A 24,365-nucleotide genomic window follows, 5' to 3' on the forward strand; every position below is an offset into this window, starting at 1 on the left:
TCTGGACCACAGAGATAGAGAAACCACGTTTTGACGTTTAAACATCGGGGTTTTAGGCTTACGGGCCTGTTCAACATTCTCTATATTCAGGATTTAACCGCCCTCACTAAAGAAGGGACATTCACTGTTGAATACGGTGGTCCTCGCCAGAGTGCGATTCGAAGAGAGAACCTTGTGCATCATCTGCCTCCTCAGATAATGCATCAGAATCCGAAAGCAGGGTGGACTGAGAGGATGATACAGTCCGCCTATGTGCCTTGGTGGCCAACGTTTTTGTCCGACTGTAACCTTTGCTGCTAGGTGGCAGACATTTGAGCCATATTCTGAACTGTAGGCATAAACATCCATCCAGTGAGGATGCATAGGGGGTACCGACATAGTAGGCGATAATAGCTGGGGGTACTCCATGGTGGGAGGCAGCATGTCGGCTGATAAGCGGTCCACTTGCTGCGTCATAACCTGGGATAAGGAGGACACCCAAGGTGGCTCATGGACAGGGGCTGGTACAGTGGGCTGTAGAAGTGGTACATAACAAATAACACACAGACCATCCTGCAAGTAACCAGCACAGGGGCCTCGGACTGCTGTTTACCCTTAGAAGACATAGTAATAACCAGCAAGCACCACGCAATCAGTGTATGGCTAGTAATGCAATGTGACAACCTTCACAAATACAAATAAATGTGAAGTAATATTGTAGATGTAGCCGACAGTCAGAAAGTTTTAAGACAGTATATCACCACAGCAGAGCGAGCACAAGTTACATACAATGCATATAAATATACTTATAATGGGCACTAAATCAACTACTCAAGCCTCACAGGGCTGTAGGATTTGTGCGTTGTATAACCTTGCCCCAGGGAGACTGAACCTGAATCTCCTGAGACCTGTAGCTTCAGAAAAGCCCTTATTAATGGCTGCTGAGCGTCTCATATAGAGAGGAGGGTCAGGGGTGGATCAGCTCAGAGGCGGGAAACCTTGTGAGGGCTTGTGCTCTGGGCTTGGGGAGGGGCTGCCGGGGGAGAGCCTACCTCCTCACTGCTGCATCAGCCGCCGGGTGCTGTTGTCCCCGACGCCATCTTTTAACTGCCCCGGTGGTCTAGTGGGGGGGAGCGGACAAACCAGTCGCCCCACTGCAGCATCCTCCGGCAGGTCTACACCGCCGGAGGTAAGGACTGCACAACACGCACACCCTGCACCCTTGATATATACGCCCCCTGGTTTGAGCATTACATTTGCTACAACACATTTGAGAAAAGAAATCCATCTACAGTAGATACAACTTGCACAAACATTACATTTTGAAGCAGTGGATTTTAATTTGTAGTAGTATTTGGCTGTTTTTAAAAATGTTATGACTGTTCATGTTTTTACCATTCGATTATACATTGTCACCTCTTTGGACTACAGAGCTATTATATTATCCTCTTTACCTAAAATTTTCTTTTGAAGTTGGCACCTGCATTTTACAGTGGTTGACCTAGTTTGAGGTACTCACACTCCTTTAAAAATGAAAACATCCACACAGTACAATTTCTTCTCAAAAACAGTAACCAAGAAAATGAAATATGCAGAGATTTTTTTAAATAATTGATAATATTCTCATAGACATTCAGACTTTAATGCAAGTCAGTTGTTGCAGCACTCAGCAATGCTGATGAGAAGAAACAGGGGGCTTAGCAGTTACCAGTTGAATTTATGGTGAGGAGAAAAGAAAGGAGACATATAGTTTTGGTTGAAGACGTGAAGATAGGTAAACACTTCAATCCAGTATAGTTCTATTAGATTGTTTGAAGAGTTATATAAGGCCGCCAACAACATTTAACCAACAATTTAATAAACACTCAATTTCTATGGAAGTAATGTTTGTATGCTTCTGGAAATCTATTATATGACATTATAAGTATCAGAAGTGCTCCAAAGTTATGACACTAGGCTATATGATAATATTCAGAAAATATCTGCTGCTCTTCCATAATGTCATACACAGAGATAGGATTTCCTGTAGCGTGTTCACAGTCACTGCGACGGGTACTGCAATAGAATCTCACTAGAGCAGGGATTCTCGTATCATCGGTGGTACACCCAGCAAGGCTAGCTGATACTATGCAGCCAATGCTGTTTCAAGACATGGGCTGGCAGATGGACGCCACCCAGTTGTGGATTCAGGAAAACACAGGTTGCATCAAACGGTCAGCAACAGTCTATGACGTCTTACCAAGGAAACGGTGGGCGCACTTTAACAAGAAGTGGCGTTCTTGGCCTCTCAGTAGGAAAATAGTCAGAAGTGCTTTTAAGAATCTTCTGTAGTCGTGCCCACCAAAGACTATGTAATACCCTCAATGGGCGGAATGCTCTGGTTTGTGTGACACCCCTCCTGAATCCCAGGCTAGTGTTTTAAGAGGCTGGCAGGTATACAGTAATACAGCTAGCAGCAGGCTGTCAGCCAGCATCAGATAATCTACACAGCAGCCGGTCAGCAAGATGGCTTATCAACTCCCAACTCACTTGTTGTTGTGGATGATGACAAAACTGCAGAAAACTCCAGAACTGTGCCTGGCCTTTGTAGTTGATCACACAGCATCACTTTGCTACTAAAGTCTCATTTTAGCATTCAGGTGGGGGGCACACTGGGGAGGGGGGTAGGTGCTCCGTTTATTTCCAGGACTGTTACATACTTTGCATGTAAATAGTGAAATTATTATTGAGGCGGCATAAAAAGGGGCATGTGGAGGAGTCTGGTGGCAACAAAAAGGAGCATGTGGAGGGAAATGGCATGAAAAGTGCATTGTCTGGCATACAAAGGGCAATTGGAGGAGTCTGGTGACATAAAAGGGGCATTTGGAGATATCTGGCAAGAGTGGCATGTGAAGCAGTATGAATAAACCTGACATACAAATGCTAGTTACGTACACAAAGAACAAAAGACTCTTTTGTAGTACACCTTTATAAAGGTACGTTCATAAGAGTGCACCACAAGAGTATATTCTCTCTTTTTTTGTGTACATATCGGACTCTCAGGTGCACCAACACATTTGATACACATGAATACTTTCACCTTACCTATGTTATTGTTATTCTTTGCGTATCTGCATTTAACTAAACTCTCAAAAAAAAGTGGGTGCAGAATCTCCCTCCTTTCTTCCTCTATCAATACAAATGCTAATTTCCAGTCTCCAAGACCAACGTTCACATTGTGTTCTATCACTGCCTTCGGTCTGATTAATTTTGTCAAAGCTGTCATTATTCATATATGCATGTCATAAAGGTTTACACATTCATATATTCATACAGCACTTGACCTAATCACAGTGCACCTGTGAAATGCCAGGAACCACGTGGATTACGACAATGTTCTACTGCAAACATCAGACATTACAGGGTCTTAAATATTCCACAAAATAGATCCCATATCTGTATTGCGTTGCTAACATGTGCTGTTTTTGTATTTGTTAGTTTGGCCTTTGCGTCATAAACATTTAATAATGAGCTCAAGAACTGCATAGACTGACAAAGTAGCTCTTAGGAGCAGCAGCGAGTTGTTGCTATGCTCAAAAGCGTAATTACGGTGCTTGACTTTTGATCACACCTGATTTGGCTGCAAGCATAAATCAGCTACAGAAAAACAACCAGTGAAGCCGCTGAAAGTGTTTTCCGTGGCAGCTTGTTGGTAATTAAATTTACTCCTTAAAGGCATTCTTTACTGTGTACAGAATGGTTACGGTTACATGTATTAATAACACTCACTCATTTCCATCTTCACTTGCTCACTTTCACCCTATTTTCTACCTTCCGCACATATCCCACCCCCCCACTCCCTCCCTCATTATCACTTGTTATGCTATTATCCCATATAATAGCAAATGACTCACTAAAACCACATTAATGTATTTTTGTTACTTTTCACTTTGGTGTGCTTTTGTTCTGTTACAACCTTATACATATATGTTGATAAGTGGGGTCCGATTTAGATTTGGGAATAGAGAAAGAAAGATCAAGTAACTGTCTTGGTAAAACCATGCTGCACTGCAGGTGGGACAGATGCAACATGTGTAGAGATATAGATTTGGGAGGAGTGTGTCCAAACTGAACTCTATACTGCAGTGTAAAAATAAAACTGTCCAGCATTTGTGGGCTACATGCAACAGCAGCCAGTATTTAACCTGCATGCAAAATAAATGTATGTATTTGCACCCACTGCATTGCTACATGGTTTGTCCAGGTACTCAGTTACTTGCTCTTACACAAAAACCTAAACGGTGTAGTCTGATTCAGATTTGGGAATATAGTATCTCCTATCTTGTAACATCTTGTGCTACTACTCCCTTCTCTTTTGTACCCTATATAACACTATACTTCCATTGATCCGTGGTCCAGTTCTGATGCTCACGTGACCATTGTAGGCACTTTCAGTGGTTTACAGGGGTCAGCATGGGCACTCTGACCAGTCTGCGGCTACGTAGCTCCATATGCAGCAAGCTGCGATGCACTATGTGTTCTGACATCTTTATATTATAGCCAGCATTATATTTTTCTGTAATTTGTACTATAGTAGCTGTTCTTTTGGACAATACCAGATGGGCTAGCTTTCACTCACCACCTGCATAATTGAGCCTTGGGCACCCATGACCCTGTTGCCAGTTCACTGGTTATCCTTCCTTGAACTACTTTTGGAAGGTACTAACCACTGTATACTGGGGACACCCCACAAGACCTGTCGTTTTTGAGATGGTCTGACCCAGTTGTCTAGCCATCACAATTTGGCCCTTGTCAAAGTCACTCTGATCCTTACACTAGCCAACTTTTCCTGCTTCCAACACATCAACTTAAAGAACTGACTGTTGCTGCCTAATATATTCCAACTCCTGACAGGTGCCACTGTAACAAGATGATCAATGTTATTCAATTAATCTATCAGTAGTTTTAATTTTATGGCTGATCAGTGCATGCGTTTGCTGTGGTCCAGACATGAGGACCCCCTTAATAAGACATTAGGGGCCGGATTCAATTAGCCATGGTGCTCAACACAGGCTTGTAGCTCCAGGCTTTAATGCTTGGAGCTAGTCAATTAAAGCTTATATGCTTAAAGCACGTTAACCCATAGATTCCAGGTTAAGGCCCCCATTTACTAAGGTGTTTTATCACCAAAACGAGTGATACATTTCACTGTGTATGATAAATGGTGCTCCAGCCAATCACCTCCCAACTGTCATTTTTCTAACAGTTGACAGTTGGGAGCTGATTGGCTGGAGCACCATTTATCATACACAGTGAAATTTATCACTCGTTTTGGTGATAAAACACGTTAGTAAATGTGGCCCTAAGTGCCCAAAACTATCCCCTTCAGGAGGACGCAATCAGAAATCCACGATAAATGCACCCTGCAGGCTCTAATTGAATAGCCCTGGGAACTTAACCAGGGAACTACAATTGGCTCTAGCCATAGGCCTCACACCTGTATCTGACCGCATACCTCCCAACATGACCCTCTCCAGGAGGGACACAATGGTCTGGTCCTGGACTTCCCTGGTAATTTATGATTAGTGGCTGCTCCAGAGGTGGGGCTGCAGTACAGTCCAAAATTCAAATAGGGGAATCGCATCAACTGCCAGTGAGTCCCAGCCAGTGATGTTGGGCAGTGTGTGAAATGACAGTTGGTGTGACTCCCCTATTTGAATTTTGAACTGTGCTGCAGCCTTCACCTCTTATCAGGGAAGCCCAGGACCAGAGCATTGTGTCCCTCCTGGACAGGGTCATGGTGGGAGGTATGTGACCATTAGGGAGTGAGTTACTTTACTAGAACCCTTTAAAAATTTTCCAGGAAAAAAATGAAATTAACCAGTTGTGTAAGCAGCATCTCTAATAAAGAAATATTACCTTTAAATCTACAGATTTACTGCAAGAACCTTCACTTTAATGTATATAAATTCCAATCTCATTCTTCAGATGACTTAATTGTTAGAACTGCATTGTTCAGCAGCAGTTTCCAGTTTCTGCCAACAAGTATTTACATGCCAGATTCTGAAATCCTTCCTCCCACTGGGATAGTCATTTAAATAAAACCATCCTTCTCCTTATTTTTCCATTAGCTGGAGCAGAATTGGTTATATGTAACGTAATATGTGTGTTGTGTCCTGCTTCTTACCAGAGGATTGCCTTAATGAAACAAAGATCTTGCATTAAGGCTACAAATAGGATCTACATCAAATTAACCACATTCCCATTAATGAGCAGGACTGGGAAAATGAATGCATTTAGAAGCATAAATTAGCACAATCAACAAAATGCTCAATTATCCCAATTAAGGGTTAATGTTACAAAAACAACATTACTATGCACACAGCAGCACGCGGTTAGTACGTACACGCTGTCAAATTAGAGACAACTGTTTTATTATTCTATAAAGCAGAAAACAGGATTATATTTTTTGGACCATTGTCTGACTAGACAAATCCCAGGATTCAGATCGCCAGGGGACTTGCAAATGTACAGATGGCATCTAACATCCTGGTAATTTCTACAGCTTCACATGAATTCTCTGACACTAACCCCTAATATCCGCAGGTTGTTTGAATCAAAAGGACTGGATATCATATAATATGCGAGTAGGAAAGGGAATTATAAAATCATTAGTTTTAGGTCTACTAAAGCAATTAACAACCTTGAAAGTTTTGCCTTTTTCCTAGAATAATAGAATTGAGGTTTGCATGCTATGTGTTTTGTACAGAGAAAACAAAGTGCTCATCAGAACATTTTTAACCCTTCAGATCCATTAAGGAGTTAACCCATTCATTACAGATTTGTGCAGATTGTATCAACCAATTACTTACTTTATATAATTTGTATTAAACAGATTTAAACAGTTAGCAAATTTAGCACTTAAATGTAATGTCAGAACAATCCTAAGGCTCATTCATGAGCCACAAAAAATGCATGGAAAAAACAAAGCAGATAGTCTGCCCAGGTCAAAACGCGTTGGCTACTGAAGGGGATATATAAGAAACCTTCCCAGGAGTGAGGAGTATTTGGATCCTGCAAATATCCAAAGGAGACTCAGGATAGGCATAACAAGAACGATCACTTCAGTGATTACAGACTCTATTATCTCCCCAATCTGGTAGGAGGCCAGCTTTACCTTTCTGGTTTTATTACATGTATGACATTTGGACATTCAGGCCTACACATACAAAAGTTTTTTATTCTGGATGTTTTACTCTGTATCATTAAACAATCTATTTTTATATTGTTTGCAAGAATTTTTTTTTCAAGTGTTGGGGAAATTAAGATTATACCATTTGTATTGTTCAATATATGTAAATTGTCTGCACTAGATTTGTGATATTCTTTCTCTTTGCGTGTTACATCATGTGGATAATTTAATCACTAATTATATATGCGAAGATCATTATAAAAGAAAAAAAGGACCACTTGTCCATTCAACGTAAGAGTAGTCTTTTTTTTCTTGTATTTTGTTAAATGTAATAGGAGGTGAACCGATTTGTTTTGTTTCACAAGAATTTAAACCATGATTTTCTCCTTACAGTGATAGGGGTCAACCCAACAAGCTGCGAAGGGTGCAAGTTGCTATTGCCACGGTATTAAAACGCCGGCAACGGACCCTCATCTCGCACCCCTCTCTCAGCCTGAATTTGCTCAATTTTGCTCACAGCCCCATGGGACTGCAAGCACTTTTGAACGAGTTCAGGCTGCTGTAAAGTGTGGCTGATGAATCGCACCCACAAGTTGGATTGACCCCTTAGCCTTTGTTCCAGAATTTATGGATTACTAATACAACCACATTTAGGGCCGTATTCAATTTGGAGCGAAAAGTCCGTTTTGGCGATACTTTTTCGCTGATGACGTCATTTTCGCCAGTTTCATTTATTTCCATATTCAATTAGTCTGACTTTTCGCCGATGCGAAAAGTCAATGCATCAGACCCGGCGAAAAAGTATCACCTATGTATAGGTGGAGAGAAAGCGCAGAATTGGGGTTTTGGGGTTCCCAAAACCACCCTGCAGCCCTTGGACAGTTCCCTAAAGGTAATCCGTGAAAAAAAAAAAAAAAGTACCTTTGGACACCCCAAAAAAGTGCTTTTTTTTTGCCCCCAAAACGAAAAGTGACAAACTTAAAAACTAGCGAAATAGACTCCAGGGGGTCCCCAAGTATGCCCCAGGTGTTTTTTTTTATTGCAGGTGTTTGCAGCAGGTGGATTTTTGACGGTTTTTAAAACGTCACATTTGCAACTTCAAAATATGCTAGTACCCATTTTCATGTACCCCAAATTTGATAGGACTAATTATTTTGCCAAAAAAACCTCCTAAATGCTATTCTTCACCACCTTCTTAAAAACACAAAACAGCACCTATTGAGACAGTTTAAAAACCCCACATACCTTCAGCTGGGCTATTCGGGGGTACCCATAGTGATCCCCCATGTCAGTGCTTTTTTTTTTTTTTTTTTTTTTATTAGGGGGGGGGGGGGGGTGACAGGCTGAATCCCCCAAAACTGATAGAACTTTTCGCCAATTTCAGTTTCGGCGGGTCCCGTTTTCGCCGATTTGGAATTGAATAGGGGGATAAGCCGGGACGAGTGCCATACTTTTTCGCACCCAAAACCAGCGATGGACGCAAAAAGTCCGGCAACTGACTTTTCTCTCCAAAATGAATACGGGCCTTAGTGCAGATCTGCTAAAATACAACTGTATTTAAATTGGTCAAACCAATGAACTCACCTATGTTTAGAAGAATAAATTCTATATACAGATTTGTATTGCCTATATCTGTATACATAATATCCAATAACCTCATGTTCTGTGCATTTTCAAAAAAGTAAAAAAACAAACAAACACACACACGTATGGAACCAACATCTTCAAACCAAGTGTTGTTTTGACCCATTCATTGTGGAGTAGTAAGCTGGATCAACATGCATGTTAGCGTGGGTGATGTCATAGATCAGCATCATCCATCTTATGCCCATCACTCCCCAGAGTTTAAATAACTTTGTACTTGCACAAAGGATAATATGGGGAGCACACCAAATTCTGAAATGTCTTTTAGGTCTTAAAACAATTGTGACAATGACAGACTGACTTTATCATACTGCATTTGAAAGTTTTAATTATACACTGCATGATCTGGTGTACAACGTCGCGATGTATCGCTCGCTACAAGCACAAGTAACTGCTCTGCGTCGTCCATTGAATCGTCCCAACTATTGTGCAGAGCAGATGGGACAATGTGATGAACGACGGATCGTACGATATATCGTTCCAACATCATATATTGTGTACCTAGCTTAAGGAGAGAAGCCAGCTGTTCACATTCCAGGGAAACAGGGCACATATTACCAAAACTCATTATTTGCATGTTGGTGAAAACATATGTGCACTAATACTCACTCAGTAAGGACTTCCTTGTAATCATTTTAACACTTCTATAATCTTTACCCCTTCTACATGACTGTTGGACAGTAGAACATTACCGCCATGTTAATAAAAATCAGGGATCCTTTGCTTAGAGGACATTCTTTGCTCTTCCCCGATGCATTGTACATTTTGTGCACCCCACACAGACCTTAAAGTTCCAGTAGGCCTATGAATCCCTGTAATTGGGCCTGGCTGTCTATTGCCTGCCTTGGTGGTCACACTCAATTAGGGCTACTAAATGAACAATGACAGCATTTGATAACCATCCAGTTCTTGTGTTAACGAATATTCATGTATTAGTGTCATGCGGAAATCATTGGCTGATCGACTCTACTCGAAAGTCTGCAATAAACCCTTACTTTGTAATGCAATCAGTGGATTCAGCCTGGTTCTGCAGCTTGTGATGGACTACAGCACCAACAGCAAGAGGCCCAGCATCACCACAGAGGAAAGTGACTCTTCTCCCATTCAGATTCCGCAGAATTCTCTTTACATAATCAAGAGAGCGCTGTAAGTGAGCCTGTTCCTGAGTGACACGGTACAGCTGCAGATACAGCAAGGCTATGCCTACAAAACAATGTTTAAAATGAATGATAGATGATCCACATAACAAGTAGTAGTACTTCCGCAGTGTAGTTAACTCAATGCTCATTTACACATAAATATACATAAATACAATTACACTGACAAAGATATCAGGAATAAACATTGAAGTAAAGTTTTGTTTATTAAAACAGTATACAGAGCAACCCTATCATAAAATATGTTTTAAAAGTGTGTGTGTGTGTGTGTGTGTGTGTGTGTGTGTGTGTGTGTGTGTGTGTGTGTGTGTGTGTGTGTGTGTGTGTGTGTGTGTGTGTGTTAAAAGTGTTTTTTTGTCTGGAAATTGTGTCTTTATTTACATTTTTCCTTTGCAAAGTACAGGTCCCAGATGGCACTTGTGCCACATTGCACTGGCAGACAAGTTTGGCAATCAGGCCATGATGGAACTTTAGTTCGCCTATGGCAAAATTAATAAAATATTTTCCTCCACCCAATGGGATTGGTGCAGATTCCTCGCTGTGCATTAGCACTAAAGATTGGGCTGAATTACGTTTTATGGATCAGACACGCTCTTTTATCTTTTCTATATTGTGAGCAGCCATTATGTCTTTGAATTTTTATTTTTTTTCCCAATAATACACCATGGTGGACCACTGTAGCTTCCGATATGTCGTACATAGTGGGTACTGGAAATGCACAGTTCAGACGACCTATAACATGCGTATTATTAATGTCCTTTCACATATTTATTTAATGTACTTGTGGACGCTGTTAGATAGGGACTGATTGATTTATTGGAGTTACACTGTGTGCACTGCCTTTTTTATCTTTTTAATACACCGATTCAGATATACAGAGCTGCAAAGAACATGCGGCAGGGAGTAGCAGCCAAACTTATTTTTTAATTAATCCATTGAATCTGTGATATGTCATTGTAATCATACACTTTTATCAACGAAATAGAGAGCGATAGAGATATAGAGAGATAGAAATCTATCTATCTATCAAGCAGTTCTTCTGAAATTAGAAGCAGAGGGCACTCATCCGGACTATGTTAAAGCATAAAGTGCATTTATTAAGCCAAACTACTAGGCAGGAAGTGAGAATGTATGTCATATCCTGTTTTGCAGAGTTCTAATAATCATGTTTAAATATTAAGTATGATCATTTAAGAGGGAATTAGGGAAAGGACTAGGTATTAACCATCATCGGAAACATGTTTCTTAAATTTAGAAGCATACAGAAGTTAAAAAAACAAACAAAAGTTCAATTTCGTTTGACAGGAAGTTCGATCCAACTCTTCCTGTCTTGCAATGAAACATACAGTGTTATGTTTCCTGGTGGTCCTTGGATATTGCATCCTTGTGATGCAATATATTTTATCCTGAACCATAACTATTTTACATTTTTAGATCAATTTTACTTACAAACCTGCGGCACAGCTATTTGGACAATATTGGTCCCTAGCTTTGCCAACCTTACTCATCTTAAAACTCTACAAAAGATACATAATGATATAATTAAAATATGGGATGGAGATGAAAACTCCATATATCTTTTTCTGGAATATATCTCACAGAATGATTACAATCTTAAATTTACATCTAAACTGGAGAAAGAACAAGTGGAATTTTTAGATCTGGTTTTAAAGGGAGAAGGAAATATCATCTCCACAAATAACTTTGTAAAATAGGTAGACACCAACAACTAACTCTACTCTAAAAGTAGCCACGCTAAAAAGTGGAAATTGAACATCCCGTAATCCCAATTCCATCGCATTAAGAGAAATTACAGCAAGAAGGAGGAGTGTGATGAACAGATACAAATATATGCAAAAAGATTCTGTGACAAAGAATATCTGGATAGAACTATACATAAGGCCATTACTAAGATACATGATATAGAAAGATCTGAACTTCTGGTGTATAAGGAATGTCCAAGCGAAAAAGATTCCGTTCCATTTATCACCACCTATAATGGACATGATTACTTGATCAGAGATACCATTAACAAACACTGGGATTTACTACTAATGGAACCCATGCTGAAGGAATTACTTCCACCAAAACCACAACTGGTTTCAACAAGGCCAAAAATCTAAAAGACTTATTAGCTCCGAGCATGATAACAAATGGACAGCAAGCTGCAACAACCAATTTGTATAGGATTCTATAAATGTGAAAGATGCTGTATTTGCAAACATGTACACTCAAATAGAAGGAAGTTTTCCTATAGGGAGAACTCCAAACAAATTAAATCATAATGAACTGCAATTCTACCTCAGTTTTTTTATTTGCTCGAATGCTCTTGTGGTCTTGTGGCAAAACGAAAAGACCACTTAAATTAAGAATTCAAGAACACATCAGAAACATTCGAAATAAGATTGAGAGCCACATCATAACGCCAATCCAGAGGCTCTCACTTTCAAGGCTATTGAAAATGTGAAAGTGGGAGAAAGAGGAGGAGATTTGGACAATTTATTATCCAAGAGATGTATTGACCAATATAAAAGGTCGATATGCGGTGGCACTCAGGTGTTAAAAGAATACACAGAGGCAGGTTATAATGCAAACGTTTCGATGAAGACAATGCATTAAAGAGGCATCGAAACATTGGCATTATAACCTTCCTCTCTGTATTCTTTTAACACCTGAGTGCCACCACAAATCGACATATCATATATACACATAAATACTCTTGTATGATTTTATATATGTAAATATTCATGTTGTTCTGTAAACATTGGGTTTCTACATGCTCAGAGTATTTAACTTGCTCTAAGACCTAAATGTGTTGTTCTCTCTATCCAGTGACCACATAAATAACCGGGACACACAAATTTTTGTTTATATATTTATTTTTAGTATATGTGGCATGATAGAAGGTCTTCAGACCTCAGAAGTTTGGGCCCATGTGGATTATCATTTTCGTCCCCAACTTTGCCACGATGTTGATGAGGAAAAGAAAGTCCTGTTTTCAAATAGATACACGTAACACACTGTGCATATGTTTTCTTTCAATAACTGTCACTTAGCATCTTTACAGAATTACAGCTTTTCGTAATTTCATTATTGCTTTATTGTTGTACTGTCTGTATTTTGTGCACAGTTGCAAATTAGGATGTTTAATTATCTTATTTCTTTAGATTTTGGTTTCAGTCACCACTGAAACGTTGGTAGTTCTATGTTGTGCTGATATATTGACTTAATAATTTATACTTTTTACAAGCTTGAGTGCAGTTTTTTTTATGGTTAGAGCTGTGTCATGTAGTTCTCCCTGTATGAGTAGGACACCAGGGTATTTGCATATGAGTGTGTGTACATATGACAGCACTAATCTAAGACCCACCTGTATATCCAGTATAAGCAGAACAGTCGTGTGGGTCTGCAGTCTTCAGTCCTTCTTCCATTTGCTGAAGCAAGTCACTTAGTTTTTTCTGGACGCGTCTTGAAAACCTTCCTGTGATCTGCGAGGTGGCACAATAAAGCGCTTGTCAAAAGAGATATCCAGTGACAACCAGGCAAGGAAATGATTTTGAGTTTTTGAACCTTTGTTATTAGATTTGACTTACAGAATACAGTAGATATTATATGCTTTCTTGAGTACAATGAAAGTAAAAAAATGTGTCATGCTAAGCAACACCAACAAATTCATATAATAGTCATGATCAATGAACACAGCACCAATCAGCTTCAGAAATAAATCAGCAATTAGCCAATTTAAAGCGGCTAGCTAGTGGAAAGCCTCATCATAATGGGTGTATTTACTAAAGGTTTTTAGAAGTGGAGATGTTGCCCATAGCAACCAATCAGATTCTAGCTATTATCTTCTAGAAGGTGCTACATAAATAAGAACCTGATTGGTTGACAGGTACCCGGAAGCAATACACCATATCATCTGTTGGGAGAGACAGGTGACAAGTCTGTTTTAGGTGTATAGTGATATATTAAGGTTTTATTTTCAATTAAAATTATCATTTGAAATAATTTTAATACCAAAGAGCTTTTAGTTTTTCCTGGTATACTGGGCTGGCAATTTACTATACACTGTCCTACGCCCAGACTGATGGTTCTAGGTAGAGGCAGGGGTGAAAAGTAAAACCAGTTGTTTTGTGCCAACAACCAGATTATTCCCTCAAAACTATGAAGTATAACTTGTACATAAGCATGCCTAGAGAGAATGAGGATTAAGGATGCCCCAGCACCCATTCTCCAAAATGAATAAGCTATAATTTTATAGGGATTTGGCACAAAGTATTTTAACAGATATGCAATTTACCCCTTAAAAAACACAAGTACTGTAGCACAAACAATAGTGTACACTATGCCTTTAATCAATCTTGAGCTGCTGGTACTGTATGAAGAAATGACCTGACTATATTTGTTGAATTAAGTCCGATATTTGATAAAACAGGATGTATAGATGGCTCTGTTCTATGTTACTGCATGCAATTGGTTTGTACCCTGATTATCTCAATCTATAGCATATTACATTACAAATTGGTGGTTTTCAACTAAATAATAATAGTCGTGGCAAGAGAAAGGTGCCAATTCCCTGAAAATAAAGATTAAGCACGCCTGGCTATTATGGTAAAGTAAACGTACATTCCTATAGATTGTAAGCTTGCGTGCAGGGCCTTCCTACCTATATATCTGTCTGTTATTACCCAGTTTTGTTCTATTAATGCTTACTATTGTAAAGCGCAACGGAATATGCTGTGCTATATAAGAAACTGTTAATAAATAAATAAATTCTTCTTTAAGCATTTTCAATATTTAAAGTTATACAGTTCTTAAATGTCACCAGATGGATTCTTTAAAGAAGGATTACATTTTATGACATGTTCAAAAAAATATTATTTTGTGATTTGGGCACATTAGGGTCCCCAATGCCACTGACACCACAGAGACTGTTAGCGCCAGTCACTGGTATTACTATTCCAGAGTTTCCCGTTAGCGGTTTGCCATATTCACAGGAAGTGGTAATCAGCTTTAAGCAAGATTCTTTGTGGAAAAGGGACACCCCACTGTTTACCCTGGCAGCCCAGCAGACTCCATCTATCCCGGAACGGCAGGTGCCCTGCTAATTACATAAGGGATGAGGAAGAGTAGGTGACAGTCTCTCACTGAGCTGGTGTCAATCCAGAGACATTATTTTCCTAAGTACGCTCCTTGTTGGAAGGGACATAACTGTGAGAAACAAACAAAAGATAAATGAGTGTTTCATCCTACTGACATGAGCCTTCAGCTTGGATAGGTCTGACTAGAGGTTATGGCTCCTGTTGAGCTGATCATAATTCTGTGCAATGTGCTGATGGTCAGATCATGTTAAGCTGGCCACACATCTAAAGATTATCTGTCCAACCAGCCAACTAGTTGATTAGTTGGAATGAAAATCTGGTAAGGTATGAAAGCAAATGGCAATCAGCAACTTGCTCCCAAATGCCGGAAAATGGACAAATGCTGTTTGAACAAATTGTTTAGATCAAACATTTAACAAACCTGTCTGAACGACCATTTTCATCTGTTTTCTGGCATTCAGGAGCAAATTGCTGATCATCATTTACTCCCATACGCAGGGCCGCAACTAGGGTGGGGGGGGGGGCTGGAGTGTCTTCCAGCTACCTGTGAGATCAGGATACGGAGGACCCAAGCTCCTACTATAGCAATACGTGCGGGGAGCGGTGTGTGCGCTGCCTGGGTGAAGGTGACAAGACGGGTGTGTAACAGTGACTGGGGTGTGTTCTTGGGTGTCCTATGGGATGTGATTAGTACAGGAACCGGCCTCCTTAGTCGGTGCCGCTTCCTGCTCATTGCTGCCCCCAGCCGCAATGTATGGGCGCTAGGTATGCATGTGGCTCCATGAGCCTGTGCTGGACAGCTATATAGGGGCGCTGCTGCTGTCATGTTCCCACGGTGAGTGCTATGGCTCGGGACTGCACGGAGAGCCGCTTCCGGGAGGTGCTGGAGCAGTTCGGAGGTCCAAAGCTGGTCCTGTTGGTCGGGGGGGGGGGGGGGGGACGGGACGGTGGGATCGGGCGGAGAGCCGGGCGCTACTGGAGGGATTCATACGGGAGCTCTTCCCCTCCGAGTTGGTGGCCTCTTTGTAGAAATAAAATAATTGCTATGCTGTATTATTATATGTGACTTCTGTATTGTGGAGATTACTATATGGGCACTACTACAAGTGTATTAATATATGGGCACTATTACAGGGGCATTACTATGTGGGCACTACTACAGAGGGCATTACTATGGGAGAAATGACCAGGGGGAGGAGGGGGGGACAATTTACAGTCTTGTCGCGGGTGACAAAAATCTTAGTTTCGGCCCTGCCATACGTTGCCAGATTTTCATTCCAACCAATCAACTAGTTGGCTGGTAGGACAGATAATCTTTAGATGTGTGGCCAGTTTAAGTCTTCATGGACACTTTATAAGTCTGCCCAAAGCTAAGACATATGACTTGGTCCAGCCTTACTGGTAAAAAATAAAACTAAAGTAATTATCTTGTGGCTGTGCATTCTTTAATTACAAGACTCAATAAACATTCCAGTCTTTATTAATTTCAATTAAATTGTTGTGGAGAGTAAATATAAACAAAATATTTCAAACAGAAAAAAAATTTGAAGAAAAGTTTAGAGGAAAAATTAACACATCTTAACCTAAGTGGGTACATTCTAATATTATAAATAATTATTTATTTTTCCCTTATTATATGTACCATGGGTAAAATAAATAAATAAAATAAATAAAAAAAAACCATTATACTAATATCATATGTATCTGTTCATTCTTACAATATATCTCCAAGAACAGTTTATTAAGCTAATTAGGCCTTGCATAACTCCTCTCCTGAGGGACAGATTGTAGTTTATAGTTTGTTAACCAAATTGATTTTATAACCTTTGATCTCCACTATTACAATCAAATTTCATAAATTAGCTAGGTTCTAGATGTATGCAATCAACCATCAGCTTTGATACAGGAGAGTATACACCGATCAGCTAGAACATTAAAACCACTAGCAGATGAAGCGAATAGCATTAATTATCTTGTTACAATCTGTCAAGGGTGGAATATATTAGGCAGCAAATGAACAGTCAGTTCTTGATTTGATGTGTTGGAAGCAGGAAAAATTGGCATAATCAAACAGAATATATATAGTTTGCGGATCATTAGGTGTGTACAGGCGATTCAATTGTTGTCTGGGCAGCAATAGTTAATGGGCGCCCAGTGTTGCAATTCAATTGTTCTGGGCGCCTATTATCACGGTCTTCATGCCCTATTAGACCGGGTCTAACGGGGTAAAACGACTAAACTCGTGTAAAGTCCTGATAAGGACATCTCAACTGGGCAGACAACTTTAAACGTATAGTGCATCGGTGGGTGTGTACAGACGATATGTCATATTACATTTGTCCTGTAGCAAAGCTGATGCCAATATATCTTGCATACAGTATATATTAGTACGTCTGTGTGTATGCTCGACCCGCCGACCGCCCAGACACTTGCTGCAGTGAACGCCGGTGAGTGACATCTCAACTGGGTGGGCAAATTGTAACGCCCGCCCATTTGTGATGTCAGCGCAGACACAGAGCGCAAAAGATCGATAAGTGTGTATAGCTTACCTGATTGGCCACGGGTCAGCAGATAGATCTGCCAGGTGTGTACCAAGCATTAGGATCTGAGTGACTTTGACAAGGCCCAAATTGTGATGTCTAGATGACCAGGTAAGAGCATCTCAATATGGCAGGTCTTGTGGGGTGTTTCCGATATGCAGTGGTTAGTACGTAACAAAAGTAGTCCAAGGAAGGACAACCAGTGAACCAGCAACAGGGTCATGGGGGCTCAAGGTAGCACAAATTGCTGAAAAAGTTATTGCTGGCTGCTGCATTTGGGGCTGCGGAGCCGGAGACCGGTCAGAGTGCCCATGATGACCTTTGTCCACCGTCGAAAGCACCAACAATGGGCACGTGAGCGACAGAACTGGACAACGGAAGACGGTGGCCTGGTCTGATTAATTAAATTTTATTTAATATTATGTGGACAATGGGTGCATGTGCATCGTTTGACTGGGGAAGATCACACCAGAATACAATATGGGAAAATGGCAAGTCGACGGAAGTAATGTAATGATCTGGGTAATGTTCTGCTAGGAAACCTTGGGTCCTGGCATTCATATGGATGTTACTTTGACATGTACCTCCTACCTAAACATTGTTGCAGACCAAATACACCTCTACATGGCAACAATATTTCCTGATGGCAGTGGCCTCTTTCAGCAGGATAATGCGCCCAGCCACACTGCAAACATTGTTCAGGAATGGTTTGAGGAATATGACAAAGAGTTCAAGGTGTTGATTTGGTCTCCAAATTCCCCTCAATCCAATTGAGCGTCAGTGGGATGTGCTGGATAAACAAGCAAGCCCGAAACACGGAGGCCCCACCTTGCAATTTACAGAACTTCTGCTGTGAACGTCTTGGTACCAGATAGTACAGGACACCTTCAGAGGTTTTGTGGAGTCCACACCTCGACAGATCAAGGTTTTTTGGCGGCATGAGGGGGACCTACACAATATTAGGTAGATGATTGTAATGTTTTTGACTGATCGGTGTATCTAGATTACTGAACTGATCCATTACTGCTACAATGTAGCTCAAGGGACCAGACTATCCTTATTAGGTTTATTATGGTCCACAGAAAGAGATTTAAAAGTTTTTCTTATATGGGAACCGACGTCAAACGAGCAGACAGGAAGGCTGTGTGCTGACTGGCCTTGCTGAGTGCGGATCATAAACTCAGGTATATCCTGGAAAGGACTCCTCAGTCAGCAGATAATCCCATACAGCCTTGAGGAAGAGTATCTGTAACTCGAAATGCGTTGGAGGCTGGGATTCACCTGCTCTAAACTGTTGGAAACCTGGAACTGTGTGCGGCTGGCTAAGCTAGAGGCTAAAGGGAGAAGGGCGGTTATCCAGAGATCTCCCATTTAAACTCTCTTGAAGCACCAAATCTGCCAAACACAGTACGGTTCCAACTTACACTTATTTGGATGATATGTTACTTTGGGTCATCCCAGAAAGTGTTTTTATGCTACACCAACATTGTTTGTTTTGAGAACCATCAATTAAACATTTTTGGGATTTTTTTATCTTGCTTGTTTTATTAAACTGAAAAATAATATACTACACTATATTGCGTTTTTTGCTCTTTTTCTGTCTTCCCTTTTTCACATATATCCTGGAGGATTATGGGATTTGAACCACACAAAGAAAATACTGAATTTATATGGAGGACTGATAAACGGAAGATATAATAAAGACTCTACCCATATCTCTACTATAAATAATTAATTGATATTATTTTGAGCAGCGCCTTTATGTATAACCACTTCTTTTCTATATTGACTATTTATTGACTGTTGTTGGTGGGAACATTGGGTTGTACACTTCGGCAGATTGTTTTTTATCTATATGTGCACCAGTGTTTGTTCATAAACGTATTTTTCTGTGTTAAAGATACCACACTAATCCAACAATACTACTCTCATTCAACCACTCTAAGCCCTACTCCTATACTATATAAACATTTCTGGGAAACGGAGTGGGATAAACTGAACAAATTGCAGAGGCTGAACATGCCTTGGTAAAGTCTATTTGTACGGACAGACTACCAGACATGCATTTCTCTATTGCATTTTCAAGATAGAAAGGCAGGATCGCTAGACATGGTAACGATTAAAGGCAGCATGACCAATCACATTTTACATTTCACTTAATAGCCCTATAAATCAAATGGATTATATTCCTGAATGACAGCAAGTTGCACCAATGTTTAGGAATGAGTATCCATCTTGACTTTAAGAACTTTGTCAGACAATTTGAGCAAAAGCAACAGTTTGACAAGATATGCCTCATGCCAAATCCGGCACACCCCACCACCTTCTCCCACAGTCAACTCTTACTTCATTCCCTCCAGTAACCAAACAGATCTGATTAATTTCCCCCACTGCATACTGATCTCTAGATCACCTATTCAACATGTTTGTCTCCACTGGCATATTTTCATGCTCATTTAGGGGCATATTTATTAATATTATTTTTACTTACTAAAATAATGTGAAAAGGGTGTGAAAACACCACTTTTTTTTTTTATCACATAAACTTACTAAAGGGCAATTGGAGTAGAATTTATAAAATTCTACTCCAAACCCTAATTATCACATATTTATAGTAAGCAGATTGCATTTCCAATAATTGTAATGGGAAATATGATCTGCCCAAATTTTCTAAAAATATAATGTGAAAAATATTGGGGGAAGCCCTGTGATAATAACGCCACCTGGAGATGGCGTTATCCAGGGTTTCCCGATTCCTGCTCTGCTCTAACAGGATGAGCAGAGCTGTGAGCCAGGCTCCAGTGATCAGCTGTGTGGTCTAAATAGAGCACAAGCTGATCACTGCAAAAAGAAAAAAAAAATAGTTAAAAAACAAACAAACACTTGCATCCAGGGTGATTGGTGCTCCGGTGATGTCCTCTGGGGCCGTCTCCAGCTGATCGGAGCCCCAGAGGACATAACCGGAGCACCGATCACCGGATGCAAGTGTAAACTAAGCGGGGAGTGAGGTTTGGTTGTGGTAGCCAGCGCATGTATAGACACATTCTCCCTGTATTTTTCCGAAAAATGCAGGGAGAAGTGTACAGATGGGATTCGCAGGGACAGAGATTTATCACAAGCTCTGTCCCTGTAAGGGATTTTTGTTAAATTCTTGTAATATTTCCTAAATTCGGAATGCAAATTTAGTCAGAAATATCACACAACTGCATTTTAAATGCGGATTGTAGTAAATAGAGCCCTTAGTCACACACTAAAAACACCAAACCTAAAGAAACCAAGTGGTTCAGAGCCACTCGTAAGCGGCAGCTCGTTCGCTCCGAGCGATGTTTGCCCAACTGAGCATGCGTACGGATTGTTATACGCATGCGCGAACCAGTCAGTGCGGCCGAAATTCATGTGCTCGCAAAATAGCGAATGCCTGCTAATTTGAGTGACAGGATGAGGCGTATATGGGTGGTAACAGGGGAAGGTGCTTGAAAACGGGGAGTGGAGATCCGATCGCAGGCATGCTTAAAGGTCAAAACGGGCGTTTTATGGGTGTGCATATTTAAATCAGCAGCGTCATTGACCACGTCACTGGGTTATTTTTTAGCCAGAACTGCTTGCAAAATTGTGGTAGCAATAACCAACCACAAGAATAGCGAGCAGCTCATACCCTGTTCGATGTCTCGATTAATCTAATAAATAGCGGACATGACGTAGGATGCGAGCGGCCAGGGGGCGTAGTTTCCCAAAAAACGACCGCAAGTTTTGTTCGCTTGTTCAGACCTAGAGGTGTGAACAGACCGCAAACAGCGAACGGTTCATTTGAATAGCCACCCCTATTTTCTGGATGAGCAAGCGCAAATAGCGACCGGCTCTGAATCAGGCCCCATGTCTTGACACTGTCTCTCTCTCTATTCGACTGCTGCACTATTTTCTCCTTCCTTTTGCCTTAAAACTATTCCAAGGAATTGGATACTATCACCTATCTCACTTCCTCTACGCTCATTTTATTCTGGACTCTCTGCAAATCAGGCTTCCGCAAACTAAATTCCACTGAGGATGACTTCAAGTAATAAATGATCTACTAACAGTAAAGTCTAAAAGGTCACTTCTTCATACTTCTTTCTGGACCTCTGCTGCTTTCAGCACTGTTAAACAGCCTCTTCCTGGTTCACTTCCTAGCTTCCATTAGGGCGTCTTTCTTGCAAGCCCTCTCCTCTGCTTTCACCATCTGCTGAGGTCCCAATGGGCTCTTTTATGTGCCCTATGTTTTTCTGACTGTACACATTATCTCTTGGGGAACAAATTTGCCAATTCGGCCTACAGTACTACCTCTGCACTGATGACACCCAAGTCTACCTGAAGTATACTCACCTAACCTCTCCATTTTTGTACTATCTTGTGTTACCAACTATAAGACTGCTATCTCTACATAGGATGTCCGGATACTACCTAAAACTCGACATGTCCAAAACAGAACTTATCCTCCCTCATCTGCTCAAATCTCCCTCACTGTCCATAATAACAAACCAGCCGGCATTAGGCTAGAGTATCTCCAAACATCCAAACTCTTATGGTGCATACACAGGGTCAGATTTTTCTTCAGATCTGAACGATAATGATTTTAAAAAAATAGTTCAATCGTTCATATCTCAAGGAAAATCTGACATATCTGTCAGATGAACGATTTGAACGATGCGCGTTCCCGATGGTCAGATAACGATATCTGACATCTGATGTGTTTGCAGTCAGACTTGGACGATTCCATTCATTTTAAAAAAGTTAAAAATCGTTCATCTGAAAGATCTGACAAATCTGACTGTGTGTATGCACCATTACTCAGCCCTGCCACCCCCATCTTAGAAACATTGCCAGGATATGCCGTTCTCAAGATTCTACCAAAGGTAATATCCATTCTCATAGGGGTGTATTTATTATAGTGCTGGTTTTTAGAAGTGGAGATGTTGCCCATAGCAACCAGATTCTACTTAAAATGTATCTAGCATCTTCTAGGAGATACAATCTAGAATCTATTTGGTTGCTATGGGTAACATCTCCACTTCTAAAAACCGTGCACCTTAATAAATATACCCCATTATCTCCAGATTTAATTACTACAACCTCCTCCACTCTAGCATTCACCTCACCCTTATACATGAATCAATGCATCTCAAATTCCCCAGCAAGATAAAGATCTTCCTCTCTCGCCATTCCATAGCAAATGAATCACTTTGTAAAGCCCTCCGTTGGCTTCTGTCCTCCAGTATTAAATTATCTTTAACCACTTAACTGGCTAATATTTTTCCCAAAAAACGTTCAGACATAGGGCAGTATTCAATTAGTTTTGCAGCCGCGATAAAGTTCCGCCTGCCGGTTCTTTTCGCCTACATCGCGTCTTTTGGCCGCGGAAACTTATGGTGCGCGTCCCCGCTATTTGCCTTATTCAATTCCAAAAGACACGAAAACAGTGACACGCGAAGTCAGAACAGGTGGAAAGTGGTGTCAGAATCGGGGAAATCAGCTTGAAGCCCCCCAAAAATATGCAGAAACATTGGGGATCAATGTAGTAGTGCCCGATTAGTCGTAATTAAACTGTCTGGGATACTTAAGTTGGTACAATTGCCTCTAATTAGTGTCTTTGCACAGGTGGTGAAGAATAACATTAAACAGTATTTTTTTTGTGAAAATAAGTAGTCCTGTCAAATCTGAGGTACTTGAAAATGGGTGGAAGCATATTTTAAAGTAGCTAAAGTGAGGTTTTTAAGAACTTAAAAAAAACGCACCTGAAGCAAGCACCTGCAATCAAAAAAACACCTCACCCATACTAAAAGTGCCCACACACATACCGACTTTTCATCCAATTTGGCCGATTTCGACGAATCGTGACGACAGATCATGTAAAAAATGGCCAAATCGTGAGTTTCTACTCTTGATCATGATGCCGATGCGCGTCCCCGCTCGTCGTACCTCGCATCTTCAGATCTGCCGTGCTGTAGGGCAGATTAGCCAATCTGGGATACAATGCACTGGCTGCAAGATAGATCTTTAGTCAGATTGGACATTTTTAACTCCAAATCGTGACCACGACTGCCTGGGGAGAGTTCAGGGGAAATCGTGTACATCGGCTGATTGGGAGCAAGTCGGTATGTGTGTGGGCACCTTTAGACCCCCAAAAAGTAAATTTCGCTAGTTATGTTTGTACCCCCACTTTGTACTTTTTCACCCCAAATTCAAAGTACTTTTTTGGGGTGTTCCTCACTTTTTTTTAGGGATTTATTGACGCAGTTATCCTTTGGTGGGCTGTACCAAGGGTTCCGAGTGGTTTCCCCACCTTTGCATCCCAAAATTAAAAAAATGCATTTCTTTTCTACTGCTATTCAGAGGCGAATCTTTATCGCGTATTAAGAAAATAAAAAACTTACTGAACACAATTTTATGAAAAAAATATATATATTTTTTTGGAAGCACTGTATTCCAGAAAAATAGCAATTTTCATGGTATACTATAGTGTACCATTGGTCATCACTGGTACAGACATAGATGTCTTATAATTTAAAGACATCCTCAGAAAACCATTGATGGTAATGTCACAGTGAGGCAAGGGGAATCTATCCCCTACCGTAGGGGCGAGGGCAGCACTGGATTGCCTTAAAACGGTTGCTCCTCTCTGCAGCCGTCAGGTGTAGTGCACAGTGGGGCAGACAGTGCTGTATCTCCAGGCGGCTGCTCCTCTCTGCAGCCGTCAGGTGTAGTGCACAGTGGGGCAGACAGTGCTGTATCTCCCGGC

The 24,365-nt window shown here is 40.7% G+C and overlaps 1 protein-coding gene across 1 annotated transcript in view; it reads right to left on the reverse strand.

Annotated features, from left to right (window-relative positions):
• The window catches only part of LANCL2 (LanC like glutathione S-transferase 2), a 58,171-nt gene that overhangs the window by 25,225 nt on the left and 8,581 nt on the right, over nucleotides 1-24,365 (reverse strand). The window contains exons 2-3 of the mRNA XM_088476056.1: nucleotides 13,322-13,439; nucleotides 9,790-9,997 (exon numbers count right to left, since the gene is read on the reverse strand). Of these exons, the coding sequence (XP_088332182.1) occupies nucleotides 9,790-9,997; nucleotides 13,322-13,439 (326 nt within the window). The remainder of the gene's footprint in view (nucleotides 1-9,789; nucleotides 9,998-13,321; nucleotides 13,440-24,365) is intronic.

The sequence above is a fragment of the Taudactylus pleione genome, unplaced genomic scaffold (assembly GCF_031769625.1).
Source record: "Taudactylus pleione unplaced genomic scaffold, aTauple2 ptg000181l, whole genome shotgun sequence".
Lineage (NCBI taxonomy): Eukaryota > Metazoa > Chordata > Amphibia > Anura > Myobatrachidae > Taudactylus > Taudactylus pleione.